Source organism: Accipiter gentilis, chromosome 1, assembly GCF_929443795.1.
Source record: "Accipiter gentilis chromosome 1, bAccGen1.1, whole genome shotgun sequence".
NCBI lineage: Eukaryota > Metazoa > Chordata > Aves > Accipitriformes > Accipitridae > Astur > Astur gentilis.
The window spans coordinates 22,855,800-22,874,025 of record NC_064880.1 but is presented as its reverse complement, the minus strand read 5'-3'; the positions used below and the strand labels follow the sequence as shown (position 1 = coordinate 22,874,025).

General features: G+C 37.0%; 2 protein-coding genes across 7 annotated transcripts in view; both read left to right on the top strand.

The window, feature by feature from the left end:
* The window catches only part of LOC126053268 (splicing factor 3B subunit 1), a 647,576-nt gene that overhangs the window by 191,804 nt on the left and 437,546 nt on the right, over positions 1-18,226 (top strand). The window lies entirely within an intron of this gene.
* PGAP1 (post-GPI attachment to proteins inositol deacylase 1) overlaps positions 39-18,226 on the top strand; it is a 39,642-nt gene continuing 21,454 nt past the window's right edge. For 3 of the 6 annotated variants that reach the window (XM_049798433.1, XM_049798340.1, XM_049798252.1), the window contains exons 1-11: positions 39-229; positions 4,505-4,658; positions 8,146-8,321; positions 8,949-9,120; positions 10,208-10,368; positions 11,977-12,029; positions 12,206-12,272; positions 13,700-13,805; positions 15,564-15,619; positions 15,695-15,778; positions 17,494-17,543. In XM_049798433.1, coding sequence (XP_049654390.1) covers positions 77-229; positions 4,505-4,658; positions 8,146-8,321; positions 8,949-9,120; positions 10,208-10,368; positions 11,977-12,029; positions 12,206-12,272; positions 13,700-13,805; positions 15,564-15,619; positions 15,695-15,778; positions 17,494-17,543 — 1,232 coding nt within the window. In that variant the 5' untranslated portion in view covers positions 39-76. The other 3 variants (XM_049798518.1, XM_049798606.1, XM_049798698.1) reach the window with 3 other exon arrangements.

Here is an 18,226-nt window from a genome sequence, read left to right as displayed (position 1 = left end):
GCGGAGAGCCCGCGGCGGGGGGGGGGGGGGGGGGGAAACGAGGGCTCCGCTCCGCACCTCGGCGCGGCGGGGCGCGATGGGGCGGGCGGGCCGCCGGCTGCCCGCGTTAGCGGCGGTCTTCTACGGGGCGCTGGCGGCGCTGGTGTTGCTAGGGGTGCGGGACGTGCTCTTCCTCTACGAGGAGAACCGGTGCAGCATGACCTACATGTACGAGTACCCCGAGTACCTGGTGAGTGCGGCGGCGGAGAGGTGCCGGGGGAGCGGGCGGCGGTGCAACAGGTGGGAACCCGCCGGTCCCGGGGAGCCGCCGCTGGGCGGGGTGCGGCGGCCCCGCGCCGGCCTCGCGCCGCCCGGCGGCCGTTGGGGCGTCGCCGCCCGCATCGCCGCGGCCGGCGGCCGCTCGTCTGAGGCGCAGCCCTCCCGGTGGCTTCCCTCCTCTTCCCTGCGAGAGGGAGAGGAGGAGCAGCAGCCCCGAACGCCCTCCGCCGCGGGGGAACCGCCGCGCAGGCGACTCCTGGCCGCTCCCGTAACTTTGGGGTTGGCTGACTTGCCGCTTCCTGAGGCGGCCTCCGCGGAGCGGCAGGCTGGACGGGGGGCAAAACCAGCTTGGGCTTCTTGGAGAGGGCGGTGTGTTCGGCTGAATGCGCTGCTGCCGCTGCACCGTGTGATGGTGCACCTTGGATGGCTACGGAGAGGAAGAGTTGCCTACCTGTAAAAGAGCGAGGCGTTTCGTACCGCCACCTGTACAGAAGAAGATTAATGGAAAAGCGTCCAATTTTCTAACCTGAAAATAAATGCCTGTAGTTACTTGTGGTCCTGGTAAAACCGGTCAAAAGCTCATCCGTGCTTTTGCAAAGGGAGAGGGGCTGGGCCAGGTCCTCCGCTCACAGCACTGTTAGCGCCCGGGAGGTTAAGTCTTGTATTTCTTGGTCCTTTTTGTGAATTTACAGTGTGTGAAGCAACTAATGTATCAAAAAAGTGAATAACAGATTCAATTATGAGTGTATCTCTTAAGCTAGTGAACAGTAGTGCAAAGCCTTCTCGGTGACCGCTTCCTAGGTGGCGTGCCCCACAATGTACTGAAGAACGTGTAAATCTGTCTGAAGTCCCTCTCGCTTTGCTAACGAAACCTTTTAGAAACCTCTTTGAAAACCTTGGATCGGTTTGAGAGAGAGGACTGCTGATGGAACTGTTGTTTTCCAGACATGGCATTACAGCTTAATAGTGGGAGGATGTAAATACGTGAGTATATGTAGGTTCAATGCTAATGCTGCACGCAGATGTTAGAAAACAATTTCTCTTTTTAATAGTAGTTCTTACTACAGGACTTTCTGTCCGATTAAAAGCATCCCAAAGCACAATTTTTTGGCTCCTAAACATTCATTTAGCATTATCTAGGATATAATCTATGTTGGAAAAAATATGAAGTATTCTGAATAATATTCTATTCTGAAGTAGGTTACAAGCTGTCTTGCATAGTAAAGACGATCTTAAAGCAAAACCTTAGTACCTAAATTGGTAATGAAGCAGAAAGTTAATTTTTAGATCTATTAACCTTCATTTGCTAACTTTGACATAGTCGTGTTAGCCTACAAAAGAGAACATGTGTGATGTTATTGGTGGCTGTCTGAAATTCTCATCTGCCACCACACGTCTTTTGTGTTTACTCATTATGTCAGGGCTTAAATTCTAAGCATCTTTAGGTAAGTGTTGTGCTGTTAAGAGATGCAAGGCTTAAAGGTAAGCAGTAATTCCATGCAGGAGATGCACGTTGCAGCTGGCTGTATTGCCTCTCGCAATTTTCCCTGAATAATCACTTTTACTGTGTGGAAAACAGTACTTCTGGGAAGGGAGGGAGAAATTATTAATTTGTCTGGGTTTGCAAAGGCATTATACAAGTGCCTTCTTATTGTTTGTTTCATTTCTAATGCTGGCATTGGTAGGAAACCACAAGGTAGAAATTTTAGCTGAATGGTACCTGTCCTCCCTTCCAGATTGGGTATCACATTACAAAACAAATAAATATTTGAGCAATTAAACATAAGAAGTTTCATTTCTTCTGTGCCTATCAGTCAGTGGAGGTTAGCTCACAGTCAAGCTAATACTAAGTAATGGAATTGGTTTGGATTTTTTTTTCTTTTTTTTGTACTTAACCATCTGTTTTTGCATGAGTTGTAGAATTGTAGTATTTGAATTTATCCTACCCTTGTCCTGTTCAACTAAGCTTGGTGAGACATTTGGAAGTTAGTAATGAGGACGTTTTCACATAAGCCTAATTTCTTTGGGAACCAGGGTGAAAAATGAAGCCTGCACTGACATTGTAAAAAGTTTCTGTAGCTCATTACAACCAATTATATAACCAATGTCTTAGGAATTCAGAATTTAAAACTGCTGTCATGGAACTTGAACATCTGTTTTCCTTTAGAGTTACATGTTGCCATTTTGTTAAAATATTTGAGCATGGTGATTTACCGAAACCCCCCAATATTTTGGTAGTACAATTATTATGGATTGTGTAGTGTTTTGGGTTTGACATTGACCCAAAGAAGGGCAGCTTGTTAATTTTATGTTCTGTAAAAGTTTTTGAAAAGACAATGAACTAGGAAGATACTGTGGAAGAACAGTTGATTTGATCTGTCAGGAAGTCATATAAAAATATCTTGATGGCACTCTTAGTTTAGTAACAGAAACTGATTAAGTTTTTTTTCACATAATTTTGAAAAAGGAGCCATAGAAAGGAATAAGAAAGGGACAGTATGGTCAGTGAAGTTAGAAAGGTGAGATGATGGAGAAATGGGAAAGCACGTTGAAAGTATGATCTGAAGACATAAGCCCTGAACAAAGCTTAAACTTTTTTTGTTCACACAGTGTTAAACACACTCTCTCTGTGTGTATTTTTTAATAATAAACAATATTATAATATATATATTTTTATCAAATATAAATTTTAAATATATGTATGAAACATCATAAGAAGAGGTTGCAAATAACCAATATGGCCAACAATTTGAAGGCTAAGGGGGAAAGGAAATACTCTTTAGCTGAGGAGAGACAGGGAAGAACAGGGGAAGGAAAAGAGTGTGTATGGGCAGGGAATTAAAGCTAAATTGCCTTTACTGTAGATGCAGTTGAAAGAAACAACTGAAATGTCTGAAATAGAGATGCTTGTTTCAAGAAAGCAATTAAGGGAGACTTTAGAGAAGATTTCTCATGCAAAACTGAGTTTAGTTTTGACTTTAATCTGTAAAACAAAGTGTTTCCTTAAAATATAAATTACACCTTAAGAAATTTATGTTTTAATTATCTTATTTGTTTCTGAATTGTTGTAACATAAGTAATCAAATGCTAGAACAAGTATATTCGCATTCATAGAAATTGAAAAAATCTGTACCTTAGAAACTCAAAATTATAAACCAAACAACATACATGTAGGAGTTAATTAAATGTTTTCTTGCTTACTACTTATTGGGTTTAAAGCAGTGTCATATGGCTCTAAGAGTTGTAACTTACTCATCTAAGACTTCATCATCATCTAGTCCTCAAGTTCCAAGAGATTTTGTTCTTTTCTCTTTAGGAATGCGTAATCCTGTGAATTAAGTTATGTGATGGGTTAGGTGGTTAGTTCTTTGTTTTAATACAAGAAATATGGCCTTCTTTAAGATGACAATTGACTGTGTAAATTGGATCCTGAGTTGTTACAAACCCAGGTTGTTTGTCACTAGGTCACAAAACCAACTCTGAAAACAACAATAGAACAAGGCCCCAAAGTATTATGGGTTTATTTTTTCTGACGAGCTATATTAAGGTGGTTACTGCTATTGTTTAAATTCACATTGCAGGTTACATCTCTGTAAAAATCACCTAAGAGAATTCACACCACATCTGTAATTTACCCTGACATAATAGTTGTCATCTGACAGTCACCTGCATAATCCTGTTTTCCAGATGTAGCTTTGGCATCAGGTGCAGTAGCACATCCTTGTTCTGAGTTACATGGTATTGGAAAGGATTCCAGAACCATACAGGTGCATTAGGAATAATTAGGATCACTCACATGCCCCAGTTGCTGGTCTCAAATTCTCATGTTGTGGGAGAAGTGGTTGGGTTTTGACGTGCTTTTTTTTTTTTTTTCTTTTTCCTTACTGCCTTTTCTCCCCTGTAGTATACAGCTAGATTTACTTTACAAATATACAACTTTAAGAGACATGATTGCGTTCATTTGCAGTTTGTTTCAAAGCCAGTTAAAGTTAATAACTGTTTCAAGTAAGTAACTGCAGCCACTCATTATGCACAGTAATACCTACTTAAACAAAACACTTGATGCTTTATTTTAAATTATTTTTTTAAAGCAAAACCCAGTTTTTCATTCTGTATTCTTCAGACTGTAATTTAAAACAATACATAAAACATAAACCAGATCATTTAAATTACTGGATAGCCACTATATTTTCTTGTTAGCAATAATATAAACAAGGTATTTGGTTTCTTTTTAACTTTGCAACAGAAGATAAAATTACCTAAGAAAACAGCCAGACGATACCCTGCATATGAGCTCTATCTCTATGGGGAAGGGAGCTATGCTGAAGAAAACAAAAATCTCATATTGACTGGAATTCCAGTTCTCTTTCTTCCTGGGAATGCTGGCAGCTACAAACAAGGTAAGTGTTTAGCTAAGTTATAGGTATGTTACAAAGAGCTGTCATATTTATGCATTAGTTAGTGGCAAGAAGTTTTCTGTTTGAAATAATATCAAGAAGAGTCATAATGATTGATCGTCTTATGATGTAGATGTCCTTGTTAGTCCATGGTTAATTCAAGCAGTCAAAATACCTTATTTTTGTTTGAAATCAGTTGAACAGTTGAGCTATAATAGTTTCCCGGAGTGAGATTGTAACTTTTGAAAGCCAGAAATGGTACAGTTTATGCCATGCTATGGCAGCGCTGCACCCTTGCTGTATTTTTGATTACAAACTTCTAGTTGGTTTTGATTTGAATAACATTTAATGCAGTTATGCCAAATAAAACAAGACCTGAATTTGAATAGAAGAAACTGAACAAGCTGCCATCAGTGATGTGAAGTAATTATGTGCTATATAAATAAGCATCATCTTGTGGCTTGCCCTGTGGTTTCATTATTTCACACTTCTTTATGTAGTGGTGTTCTTCCTTAGCATCATCTTCCCACTTTACACATAGCCTGCTTTTGTTTTCCAGGTTATTCCCTCTTACGTTCCTAGGCTCCAAATGAAAAGTAGTAATAGTTTTAAAGTATTTTTATGTTTCATTGTAAATACCAAAGTTAGTAGTTTGATGAACACCAAGTATTGTGCTTAAGTGTTTATTCAAGTATCTGGTATTCCTTCCAGGCTAGGTTGTCAGGACCGTTATTTTTGTTCTCTAAAATATGCTTTGCAACAGCTAGTAACACTCTCAGGATGCTAGCAAAATTGATATGTATGTATAGGGAAAACCACTACAATCTAAACCCTGATGTCTTACTGTGATAATTTTTCCTTATAGTTGCACTAAACTTAATGATTAAATTATCTGATTTCAGAATACCTTTACAAAGTTATTTTCTTTGAGAACATACTCACTTAGCTTATAACAAAGTAAAATATTTTACCAACTCGTGCTTTCAGAAAACCCATACAGACTTGCAGGCAGAATAGCATCCAAAGAAGATTGTGAACATAATGATTATGAGAGATGCCATATGGACTTTTGTAATTGTGCATAAAGTATTGCAAATCTGTGAATTACTGCTGTCTCTAAAACCACGGCAGTACATCACTACGTAGGAAATAATGGTACTTCCAGGGCATGTTAGTAGTCAAAAGGAAGTATCTGAAGAAAAACTTAAACTAGGTGAGTAGAAGTACTACATGCTGTGGATATGATGTGCTACTTAAGATCAGTAACTATTTAAATATTTATTCTTTGAGAAATCGATTTAGGAAGACTACCAGTAAGTCATATGTATGTTTTTCAAAATCTTTGTTAAAATAAATTGTTCTGCCTTAATCAGTGGCTCAGAATAGTTCTTGTTTTATTATGGAATTTATGAAAATTCATATTTCATTCAGACTTTATTGTGGATAACACACTTTCATTCCGATACGTAGATGAGCAGAGAAGGTGTTGCTATTGTTATTTTCATACTTGCTTAAAATATGTTCATATTTGCTGAGCGATGAAGACAGAAGTGCTGCTGCTGCCTTTGTTGGGCTTGTTATTTTCATAGAATCATTTAGGTTGGAAAGGACCTTTAAGATAATTGAGTTCAACTGTTAACCTAGCACAACTAAACCATGTCCCTAAGCACCACATCGACACGTCTTTTTAATACCTCCAGGGCTGGTGACTCTACCACAGCATGTTCCAATGCCTGACAGCCCTTTTGGTGAAGAAATTTTTCCTAATATCCAATGTAAACCTTCCCTGGTGCAACTTGAAGCTGTTTCCTCTCGCCCTATCACTTCTTACTTGGAAGAACAGACTGACACCTACCTTGCTACAACCTCCTTTCAGGAGGTTTTAATATGTTACAGGGACTTTTGAAACATGTTAATTCATCATATTCCATGGGCACTAAAATGAACCTTTTAAAATGTACAAAATTCAGACTTTGAGTAAAAGATGGTGGTCTGGTTTAATTGTTGGGAATGAACGAGAGATGGGAGAACTGAGGTCCTGCGTTCTATTTAGGAATCTGTCACACACTTGCCTTGTGATCTTTGGCAATATTCTTGTTGCTTTTATCATGACCTACAAGATATAAAGTTGTGATAAGACACTTGAACTTTTAAATACTTTTAAGGTCTATTCAAACCATTTTGAAAGTGTTTTTCTTGCTTATTAGCTTTGGATAGAATTGGTGAAATGATTGACTACAGATTAGATTTATAATTTTCATCATGCTGATAATATCTGTTTGGGTGTTTGAACATATAAAGTATTTCATAAATATTATTTTTCCCATTGCATAAGCTTTGCTGAAATTTGTTTGATACATTAATTTCTATAGCAAACTTCTCCAAGAAGGAGGATTTTGCAGGCTGCAGATCTCTGAAACTGTTGCACTCTAGAAGAATCTTGCTTCTGTGTGCCGGATTTGGGCAGACCTTTCTGGTGATCATTAGTTATTTTATATACTTACTTCTGGGACTTTCTCTTTTATTTTCTTCTTTCTCTACCATGCTTTTTTATTTGCAGCCGTTACTGTTCCCATCCTGCCATGTCTCCATGGAAACTCAGGGACAATTCTGCACTCAGAAGGCTGTAATAAATAGCAGCTGGGGTTAGACAGAGAAGACAGGTCAGCAGCAAGACCTTGTAAACAGAACATTTTTCTCCTTCGAGCTTTTAGGCGGAAAAGTGTCCTTTAGGGTTTGGTTTTCCAATCCCCCATACATATCTTGGTGGTATTTGGGAATATTGTCCTAGAGTTGATGCTCTTCAAAGGAATTTTAGGAAAGCCTAGCAGTAGCAATGCCTCTAGAGTTGAAATCAAGAATGCACGTTTTGCCTTCTTGTCCTGGTGGCGGTAAGGAGATGTGAATGAGATGACAAAAGCAGTCCTCAGGTGGAGGAACATAATCCTTGATCTTGTACAAATTTGGTTTTGATATAAAATATCTCGTTAGTCAGCAGTAAGCTAGGTTGCATGGTTAACTGCCATAAGCATAGCATGCAGCTCTTGGTAGCTCATTCCAAACTTTCTTTTCTTCTAATCCGGTTTGCTCTTTTCCACATTCTTCTGTAAGCTCTTGTTATGATATGTTTACTAATATTTTTTTTATCGGAGGGATTCTTACAAAAATAGGAAATAATTACTTCTTTTCTCATTTTACAATTCAGTTCTGACAGTGACTGGTTGATACCTTTGCTCTAATTATTTATATCTACAAATCTGTTTTTGTAAAGCAAGTGTGATTGCATATTAGAAGAGAGATAGAAGAGAGATTATTTGCTTTTGGATGTCTTTTTCACATTTTTTTACTTTTATAAATGACTTGAGATGAACAATGGATTTAAGATAATGTTTGTTTCTTAATAGGTTATATATTTATGTGTTTGTCTGCTAATGATGGTGCTAAGCAGTGACTATTAGACTGTTCTAACTGATGTGGTTTCTTTTCCTAGTACGTTCTCTTGGCTCCATTGCACTTAGAAAAGCAGAAGATGTTGACTTCAAGTATCATTTTAATTTCTTCAGTGTCAACTTTAATGAGGAGTTGGTTGCGTTGTATGGTGGTAGTCTGCAACGACAGACCAAGTTTGTGCATGAATGCATAAAAGTAATTCTTAAGTTGTACAGGGTAAGTAGCAACATATGCTGAATAATGTACTTGCATTTGGGAATGGAATTCTGGGCTGTGTTTTCTGCTGGAAATCTGAAGAATGATGAATAAGGGAGGGAGACTTTATAATGTGTGTTGATAATTGAATGCGATAGTAGTACAATAGGGAATTGCTGCTCTTTAATAGATTTTTTTAATGCTTGTGACAATCCCATAGCTTTGGTTAGTTCCTATATTGTGTTTCTAAATAAAAACTTCCATGCACACTGTATGCTTTTTGTAGTAGACACATACACTTTCCCTAGCTTATTAAAGTATTAGTATAGCATCAATTTACATCCACTTTTCTCTGGGAAAGTTCTTTGATGTCCTAGGTCCCTAAGAGTCTCAGAAATTAAAATAAGCCTAAGTTTCTTAGGCTCACACAGGCTATATAATATTTCCTTTTGAGCTGGAAATTTCATGTTAAGCACATTTTTTGAGATAGCAACTAAATTTATATTCATTTTGTAGACTTGTCAAGTTTAATGTTATCCTTGGGAGGACATAAGTTAATTTGGGGGAAAAAAATGTACAACTGATAACCATAGTTCAATGTCAGAGATATTTTTGATGTGTCTAATTACCCTTTGCTCTTTGCTCAAGGATCGAGAATTTGCACCAACCAGTGTTGCAATAGTAGGTCATTCCATGGGTGGTCTTGTTGCAAGAGCATTGCTTACTCTAAAGAATTTTAAGCCTGGACTTATAAACCTCCTCATTACACAAGCCACGCCTCATGTTGCACCTGTAATGCCTTTAGACAAATATCTTACTGGTAAGTATTGCAGGTTACCTAATTACATTGTATTTCTTTATTGATCCTCTCAAGTGTTAATAGGTGAGATTCTTGCAAATCAACACCAAAATGTGCTATTTTGTTTACTGTAATTAATCTATTCCTCTGCTACTCAGGTGGTTGTTTGAGAGCGCTAGGATACTGAGAGAAAGTAAAGTGCCATAAAATGGGTTGTGTGGACTTTAGCTTCTGTGCAGAGCCTGGAGCTCTCAATAATTTGTAATTTTAGTAAGTTGCAGAGCATGTTACTAAATTTGTAAGCTCTTTAGTGAATGGCATTTTTTCTTTCTTTTTTGTAAAACTTGACCTCTGTAATGGCTTTCTTTATCAAATGAATTGCCTAAATAGTGTTATTTCTGTATAAGTTGCTAAATTTAATGTTTGTCATGCCCAAAGGTTGAGGGGCTGAGAATATTAAATATAGATATAATTATATCATTTATATAATATACACAAAAGATTGGTCATATATTCTGCTCACCTAAATAACTGTGGCATAAAAAAATAAAGTATAATCATTATGCATGTACTATACACATCTTGAAAAGCTAGATTTTACTATGCTATAATGATGAAATATGTGCTCAGTGGTAATTGTGCCGCTATGTGTAGATATTGAGAGAATTGGTGAAGGAAAAGAAACATACATTTATTTTCAATATTCTCTGTGGCTCCTGAGAGGAATGGATTGCCTTTAGCTGCTCAATTTGATTTACTGTGCTTGTATTAATTCTTGCTCCTACAATTGATTGCAATGCAATGCTTCTTCCTTGCTGACTGTTTCTGGACTGTGGCTGTCCTTCAAATAAACCTATGGTTTGCTACTTTAACAATATATGTGCTCAAGCTGATACAGAAAGTGTAGGTGTATCTGTCTTTCCCAACTGCTACTTCCTTGGGGTTAAAACAATAATTTTCCTTCCTTATATGAATCAAAAGTGATAATCAGAGCTTGAATGCCTCTAGGGGGGCTTACAGAAATGGTTAGTTAAATGTTTCTCTAGCTTTTTTTGTATATCAAATAGACTTATGGGGAAATTGTGATTGATTTTAATATATTTTATAGATTTTTATACAGCTGTAAACAATCATTGGATTCTAAAAGCCCAAGATTTAAGAAATTTAACTACCCTTTCTGTGGCGGGAGGATTCAGAGATTACCAAGTTCGTTCAGGACTGGCTTTTCTACCAAGATTGAGTCAACATGACAGTGCCTTATCTGTTGTGGTAAAAAAGCAAACTATTTTTTTGGTTTTGCATGGAGTTATGTTAGATAGCTTTTTATGTAATGCATTTATCAATGTCTAATTATAGCCTATATGTGCAGCATAGTATAATTAAATATGAAAATACTACCTGTGAAAACATGAAGTAGATAGTGTACGGTTATAAAATCATAAATGGTTGATGTAGTATAAATTAGTGTCCACTGGAAGAGTATGTGTTGGGGTTCATTTGAATCATCTACCACTTGGTACTGTTTCTTCTCACCACCTTCTTGCACCTTTTCAGTTCCAGAACTCAGATTTTATTTTCCTGCATTTTTGCAAGGGATGTGTATACGGAGACTGACAGATGTGCAGTATACAAGTAGACTGCTTGTTTGATTATAAAAAAGAGAGCTCTGGCTTGGAGCCTTCTTTTTTTATTCATTGTTTTTCAGAGAATTTAGGAATAGAAAGGATGTACTGGATCGTCCAGTCTTCTGCTTTTGCGAGCATCTATCTCCTCCCAAAATTAATCAAGAGACATCATAAAGTAGTTAGGTTTGTCATTCCATCGCCCCACCATCAACCTGTTCCCTACATGGAAGAAGCTGGAAAACACTCCCCAGTAGGGAGAAAATTTGTAATTTCCAACTTCCATTTATAGCACAAGACAGTTTTTAAATGTGTTTGTTCTGACATCAACTTGAAATGTTATCCGAAATAGTTGTCATTCCCTTGGTGTTTACCTCCCTGTCCGTTGTACAAAAAGCTGTCTATAAATAGTCTCAGCTCTGATTCTGCTAGGCTAAGAAGATTAACTCTGCATTCCCTTTGTCCTAGTAACCGTTCTATCTGCTCTACTTTCATTTCTCTTGAGTGTTGGTGACCAGAATTTTGCATGAGATCTCACGTGTAGTGGTACCAATTCTTTCTCAAGTTTTCTTGGTTTTTGGTTTGTAGGTTTTGGGGGGGTTGTTTTGTTTTGTGGGTTGTTTTTTGTGTGGTTTGTTTTGTTTTTTTCTTTCCAACTGTAATGCATTAATAGTTCATATTTTACTTGAATCAAGTTGTACAACTAGGTGATGAGCTCCATTTATGGGAGGTGTTTTTGATATTATTAGTCCCTAAAATACAATACATGCAATACACTTATACAAATGAATAGCTTCAAACTGTCCAGTTCTTTCTGCATGGTGTTCTGATGCTTCATTCTGTTGAGGATGCCCTTGATTTTTCAGCAGCACCTTTCATTGGCATGAATCTATTCTTGTGTGCCAGGATCACTTATTAAAATAGTAAGATTAGTCATAGAAGCAGTCTTTGAAGAAATTTTTGGTAAGTTTCCTCCACAAAATTATTTGACTTTTCACCATTAGTCTCTGCTATCTAACATAGATAATTTGGTCATTTTGTTTTACAAGTCCCTGTTCTACAAGTGCTTCAGCACTGGTAAGATTTTTGATCGAAGAAGTCATTCTATTGTACCCTAGTCCCTGAAACTCTTAAGATAAATGCTATTCTTTTTAATAATTGTGCAAATATGTTTAAATAAGGATATGAAAGGCTTGCTTAGAATTTTACAATGTTGAATGATAACAAAATCTTAACTTTTTCCTTCCCCAAACAGAGCTCAGCTGTGCCTAGAGCTTGGGCCTCAACAGACCATCTCTCCATAGTGTGGTAAGCTAATGGAACAAAGGTTAATTGACTGGCTGTACATCCCTCTGTTCTCTACTATTATCACATGACACAATAATTTAACTTCAGCATAATATTATTATAATGTCTCTTCTGACCACTTTTATTGCCCTGGATATCTCCTTTCTAGATTTACTTTTACTTATTCTGTCTTCTAGGTGCAAAGAATTGATCCTGGCTACCATTAGAGCTTTTTTTGATCTCATAGATGAAAATACAAGGCAGGTATGTATATGTGATCTCCTGTATATTTCCCCATCACACTTTCTTCTTCCATCCCTGAATACTTAATCAGGACAAATATCACTCTATTACCTATTATACAGAAAACTCCTTTTTGATTATTTTAAGTCATGCTGAGAAAATTGTTGCCGTTTTGTACCAGCCACTGAAAAATCCCGTGGCTTTGTGTTGTTCAACCAACGTGTCAGAAATAATTAGGTATTAACTCAGTTTTTATTATTGACTGCTGGAGTATATTGATAGCTGGAGTGTAGACTGAACTTCTCTTCCATAATGCAGCAGATTTAGTTGACCTTGCACCAGGATAAACAAATTTTGCTAGCTCTGCAGCTTTGAATGTGACCTCTTAATGCATGTTTGAGACACCTTCTCTGACTAGTATACAAAGGGTGAAAAACTGTGATAGTTTAACTCAGACGTACTACTTCTCAAACTTCCCCATGTGTTGTCACAGTGGCCAGCACGTATTTGTGGTGTTCTTTTGAAAATAGCACTTACAAAAACAGAATGCAAGTAAAATACTAGTGTATTTCTTTACCTCCAGCTGCCATTGTTTATTGCTTTTCTAAATAAATATCCCACATCTTACTTTTTGAAAACTTCTGGAGAAATCTCCCATTGTACTCTGTTCTCTTTCTAAAATGTTATGCAGCAATAAACATGAATTGGAATTAAGGTCCAAGAGGTTGTAAATACGAAAGAGCAGAGCCCCAGACATAAAAGTGGGAAGCTTCCAGGTGGTTTTTTTGAGGCTGTTTGGGGCAGACTTCTCTAGTTCCTTAGGTGTACTGACTTTAACATGGGATGTAGAGAGACAAAAAGGGGTACAGTTCTGGAGTTGACTGACAGTGTGCTAGTGGGTAAAACTTTTCAGAAATCAGTCGTAATGGCCACAATTTTGAAAAGCTGAATAGAGAAAAATTAGTCCTGGAAATGTGATTTTGGAAAACAACCCAAACCCCACAAAACTTGAATCCCAGTGTAGCTCTACAGCTTTGTGGATGTTTGAAATACTAAGACGAGATGTAGTAAGCTGGATTTGTTAACTCAGACTAGTAAATATAAATGGGAGAATAGTCCTGAACATAAGTGTTATTTCAGAAAGAATGCATGTGTGTCTATAAAGAAAGTTTAATAGAATGTTTTCTTTGTGTTAAGAGTAGGCAAGGATACAAAACTAGAAGTTTTAGCTATGCTTTATAACATGTAGATTTTCTGTACTGCAGTGATTGACCATTGATGGCACTTAATTTGTTCAGATTATTGAATTTAGAATAGAAAGTATACCATGTCTTCTAACAATATCTCTTGCCTCTCATCCCATAACTGTATTGCTAGCTATGATCATGTAATGATTGTAAATCACACAAATAGGTAAAATAAAATTTGACAATCTGCTCCTTTTTTAGATAACTGAGGATCCAAAGAAGAGAATGTCTGTACTGCATCACCACTTTGTGAGACACCCTGCAAAGACATTTGAGGAAAACCCTGAAGCTTTTACGGAACTCACAGGTGTGCAGCAGTTTTCTTTTGAACAGGATTCAGTGATACTCCTTTGCTTATAGTTAATCTTCTCACTAACAGACTTCTAGAATACATTTTGTACTTCTTCAGACATTGCTGAAATGATATATGGATTATAGATGTAAACTATCAGCTTTTGTATGTTTTCAGCACTAAATAGGTTAAAAGGGGTAGGAACAAAAATCTGTCACTTTTATATGGCTTAGATTCTGGGGGACGAGCAGGAGTCATATTTATACCAGGGTGTCCAGTAGACAATCTCAGAAATTAGGAATAGCTGGATGTCAAAATGCAGTCTAAATGCTAATCTAAGGTTACATCCCATGCTTACAGGAAGGATAGTATCGGTGTTGTAGAGCCATTGTGTTAGTTTTGTGCTGCTCCTGGAAATCCTGAATATTCAGATCTGCTTCATCAGGGACTTCTTTTTTTTTTCCATGACATGGCAGGGTAAAATTGACTGCACACTAATGGTTTCCTTGTAGCTGCTAAGAATGCATAGTTAAAGGTGAGAAATTTTGACTGCATGGAGTCTTGGGAACTAAACAGAACTTTTGCAGGGCACAGCTGTATTTCTAGTTTTGCTGAAGTTGGCTGAACCATTTTATGAAAACCATTTTGTTTCATGAGTTTTCTTAATGTAAGCTATTGCAAAAGTACTAAGGTAGCTTGAACTTTGGTGTCCAGTTTTGGCCACCCTCGTATAAGAAGGCATTTAGGCATTGACATATAGTGAAGTGAGTATGGAGCACAGGACCACCAAAATGGCTAGCTCCTGGGGCATAGGAAATGAGGGAGAGAGGCTGACTGAGCTGGTTTTGCTTCACCCTAAAGAGAATGCTGAGGGGGATCCTGTTGCTGTCTTCAACTACCTAATGAAAGATTGGAGAGAAGGCAAAGCTAGATTTTTCTCAGGGGTGCACAGTGATAACACAATAGGCAGTAGAGTCCGGTTACAACAAAAGACATTCCAATTAGATATTAGGAAAAAGTACTTCACCAGGAGAGTGGTCAAACACTAGAACAGGTGCCCAAAGAGGCTGTGGAACTGATTGTTTGTTTGCCTTTTTTGGGATCAGTTTTTAGCAATAAGGAGGAATATGTTTAAATTGGACTTCATGTTTACATGGTCCTGTTTGTGGTGACCTCTTGACACTTAGCTAAGTTTCTGTGATGAACTTGTTACTCTAGTTACATAGGAGAAAGATATTAATCTTCTTGCGTGACAATTTGCATTGTTTGCATCTCTGATCTCTTCATTATTCTTACTTTTTTTCTCCAGACATAACTTTAAACTGCTACATGTTTGTACATGTTATTCGCTTCATCGTTGACTTGCTTCTACACAAGTTTCTGTATTAGTTTTCTTAAAAAGCTGACAGGAACAAAGATTGGGGCTGTTTCTAATGTTGCCTCAGCTTTAATCAGTCACCCTGTAATTACATTAGTATCATTCAGTTTCTTATTTGTTTTGTTGCCTTGAGAGCTTTGTTTCAAGATCCATAGGGTCATTTTACAATTAATATGTAGTAATTGGATCCTAGGGTTTTGCCATTTCCCGTGTAACTGATGATAAGTGTTGCATGTAATTCTAAGCAGTAGCAATCCTGAGTGTTGATTAAAGCTTATAAAGTTTATGGCCATTTACAGGTAAGAGATAAGACCTTGGCAATAAGTAAAAGATAAGACTTTGGAGATAAGGATAATTGTTCCTTCAGTGTGGCTTATAAAAACATTTATTTTTAGGAGCTTTCATGTGGATTCCAGTCAAAGCCTCAAAATGGACTTATTCAGTTCACAATGTAAGTAACGTTTTTTTCTTGTGTTTTTATGTCTATTTTTTTTTTTACTAATGAGCAATATTTTTTTCTTTTAAGGATTCTGATGGAAAATATTTCACATTTCCTCTTGCGAGCCACAGAAAATCATACAGTCATGTTTACTGTGAAAACAGTATGTTGGTGAGACTTCTTTAATGTCTGGAGTTTGTTTATAAAGCTGCATTTTTTAAATTTAATTTGCTGCAGTTTTAAGACAGTTTAATGAAGAGTTGTAATTACTGACATCCATTTACATTCACAGCCTAGTACATTGTGTCAGACATACTTCCTGTTTTAGCTTGTCACAGTTAGTGTTCAAGATCTGAAACCTTCAATGCCACCTGAATCTCAAATTATTTTTGACTCTCTGATGGTTAGCCCCAGATTACTTTCTCCTTTAACTTAGTGCAGTTCCATATTGATGGTTTTGAATGAAGGAGTTATTTTTAGTGCTGCCAGGATTCAGCCATACTTCTAATTTGGGAAAGTTTTTTATAGGTTTGCTTTCCCATAATAAAATTTAAGTGATCCTGAAAGGCTACAGAGATCTTCCACTAAGCAGTGGAAGTGAATGGAAGCTAGATGAGAAAACAGCACTTTCTCAGTTGTCTCCTCGATTGAGAGGAGAGGCGATAATGTGCATTTCCTGTATTTTTAGCTCAAGACACATAAATTGAGCCAAAATGTTTTTTAAATTTTTTAAAAATATTTTTTGAAAGGAATGAATGTAGTCTCCTGGCAAGCTGGAGATAGATAAATATGCTTTTCACAGTTACACAAGTATTTTAGATTAGTGGCAAGAAAATTGAGATGCTTTCCCATTCCATCATGCCTGCCCATTGCCATTCCTCCCCTTACCAAAGAAGAGGTTCATACCACCATTGTGAAAAAAGATTGTATATTCTCTGTGCTTGTCTAATTGTCCTTCCCAGTAGCACATTCAGTATTTACACGTTTGTTGTGATCTTAGTTGTGCTTTAATAGGGTAACTTTTGCCTTTGTTACAATATCTTAAAGATAGGACTATTACTGCTTGAGGAGGAGGAGGTACAGAACAATGTCCGAGATACTTGCATCATGGTGCTATCACTTCAGAACACTTAAATGCTCAAGGGGGGGAGCAGTAGAACATTAAAAAGCTACAGTATTCCTCAACTACTTAGGATAGTACCTTGAGATGTTTCTTTTAGTTTGTAAAGATTAAACTCTAATAAAATTGATTTTTACATCATATGTAAGGTAGATATTTTTTGTAAGAGAAATTATGAAAGTTTGTTTGCTCAACCCTGTATTCGTTTTTAGAAAACGTATTGATTCATAACTAGAAAAATGTGGCACAAGTTATTTAAAACGGTTCCAAGAAACCCCCACCTTTTATCCTTCATCTTTCCATCCTTGTAATTCCAAGATTATGATATCAGACTTTTAATGGAGGCTATCACTTGCTGTTAACACAGAAGTCTGACTTCATTGTGAAATAAAAAAAAAAGTTGGTGAATATCTTTTATTTTAAATAATTGAGGAAATCTGAGACTGTTTTTATCATCACCTTTGTTTTTACACTTTGGCATTTGACATCCTTATGAGAGTTTGGTCACTATAGTGATTGCTGCAGACACACTTAATAGAAAAGGAGTGAGATGAAGATGGAAGTTTTCCTCATTTTGCACCAAGGCTCTGCTATCAGAGGATTTTTAGTTGCTGACATCTGGTGCGCTGAAACAGTTAGCATGTAGAAATTTTGGAGAACATTATCAGCATTAACTCCTGCATTGTTTGGAGTAAAGAATTGCTATTTTTAATATAAGTACAATCACACATAGGTAATGTACTAATTTATGGTATTGACTTTACAGGACACGAGTAGCTGGATTTATGGCTGTATGAACAGTAATTCATCAACTTGGTGAGTATAAACAGTTCCTGTTCTTCATTCAGATGGATATTGTGAGACTATATTTGAAATTAAAGCATATAAAATATCCTCCTCTTTAGGAAGGAAGAGATTGGGAAGAAAAGTAAAATTCTTACTGTGAATAATTCATGCTTCCTGTATTACCAAGAAAACAGGAAAGAATAGGTTTTCTCAAAATTAGTGCATGAATACAGATTAAAATAGATGAACTTTTTCTTCCTTAAGCCATATTTTTGACCTTCCTAGCAGTGGAAAGTTGCTCTTGTTGCTCTCTTGTGGACACTGCATGCTGTGCTGGATTCCTAAATTGTGTGTTTTGTAGCATCTATTTAGCATGCTATGACAGAAGACATCAAGTGTCACTCAGAGCCTTCAGAAGAGTGGAATGAAGCATCTCTTTTTTTTTTTTTTTTTTTTTTTTCTTATTCCAAAATCACTATTGTGATATGAAAAATATTTAGAAATGTGGGTGATTTAGTGAATATTTGAATTGGGTCATTACAATCATTACAAAATGGATTTAAAACACTGGCTTATCTCACATTTGCAAAGTAAACTCAAAGTAAATTCAATCTACCCTTCAGATTAGGGGAAGCTTCAAGGTGGAATTGAGCTAGCATAGTATTTATCTCTTCTGGGATCTGTGCTGAGGTGTATAGCCACAGAGTCTTGCC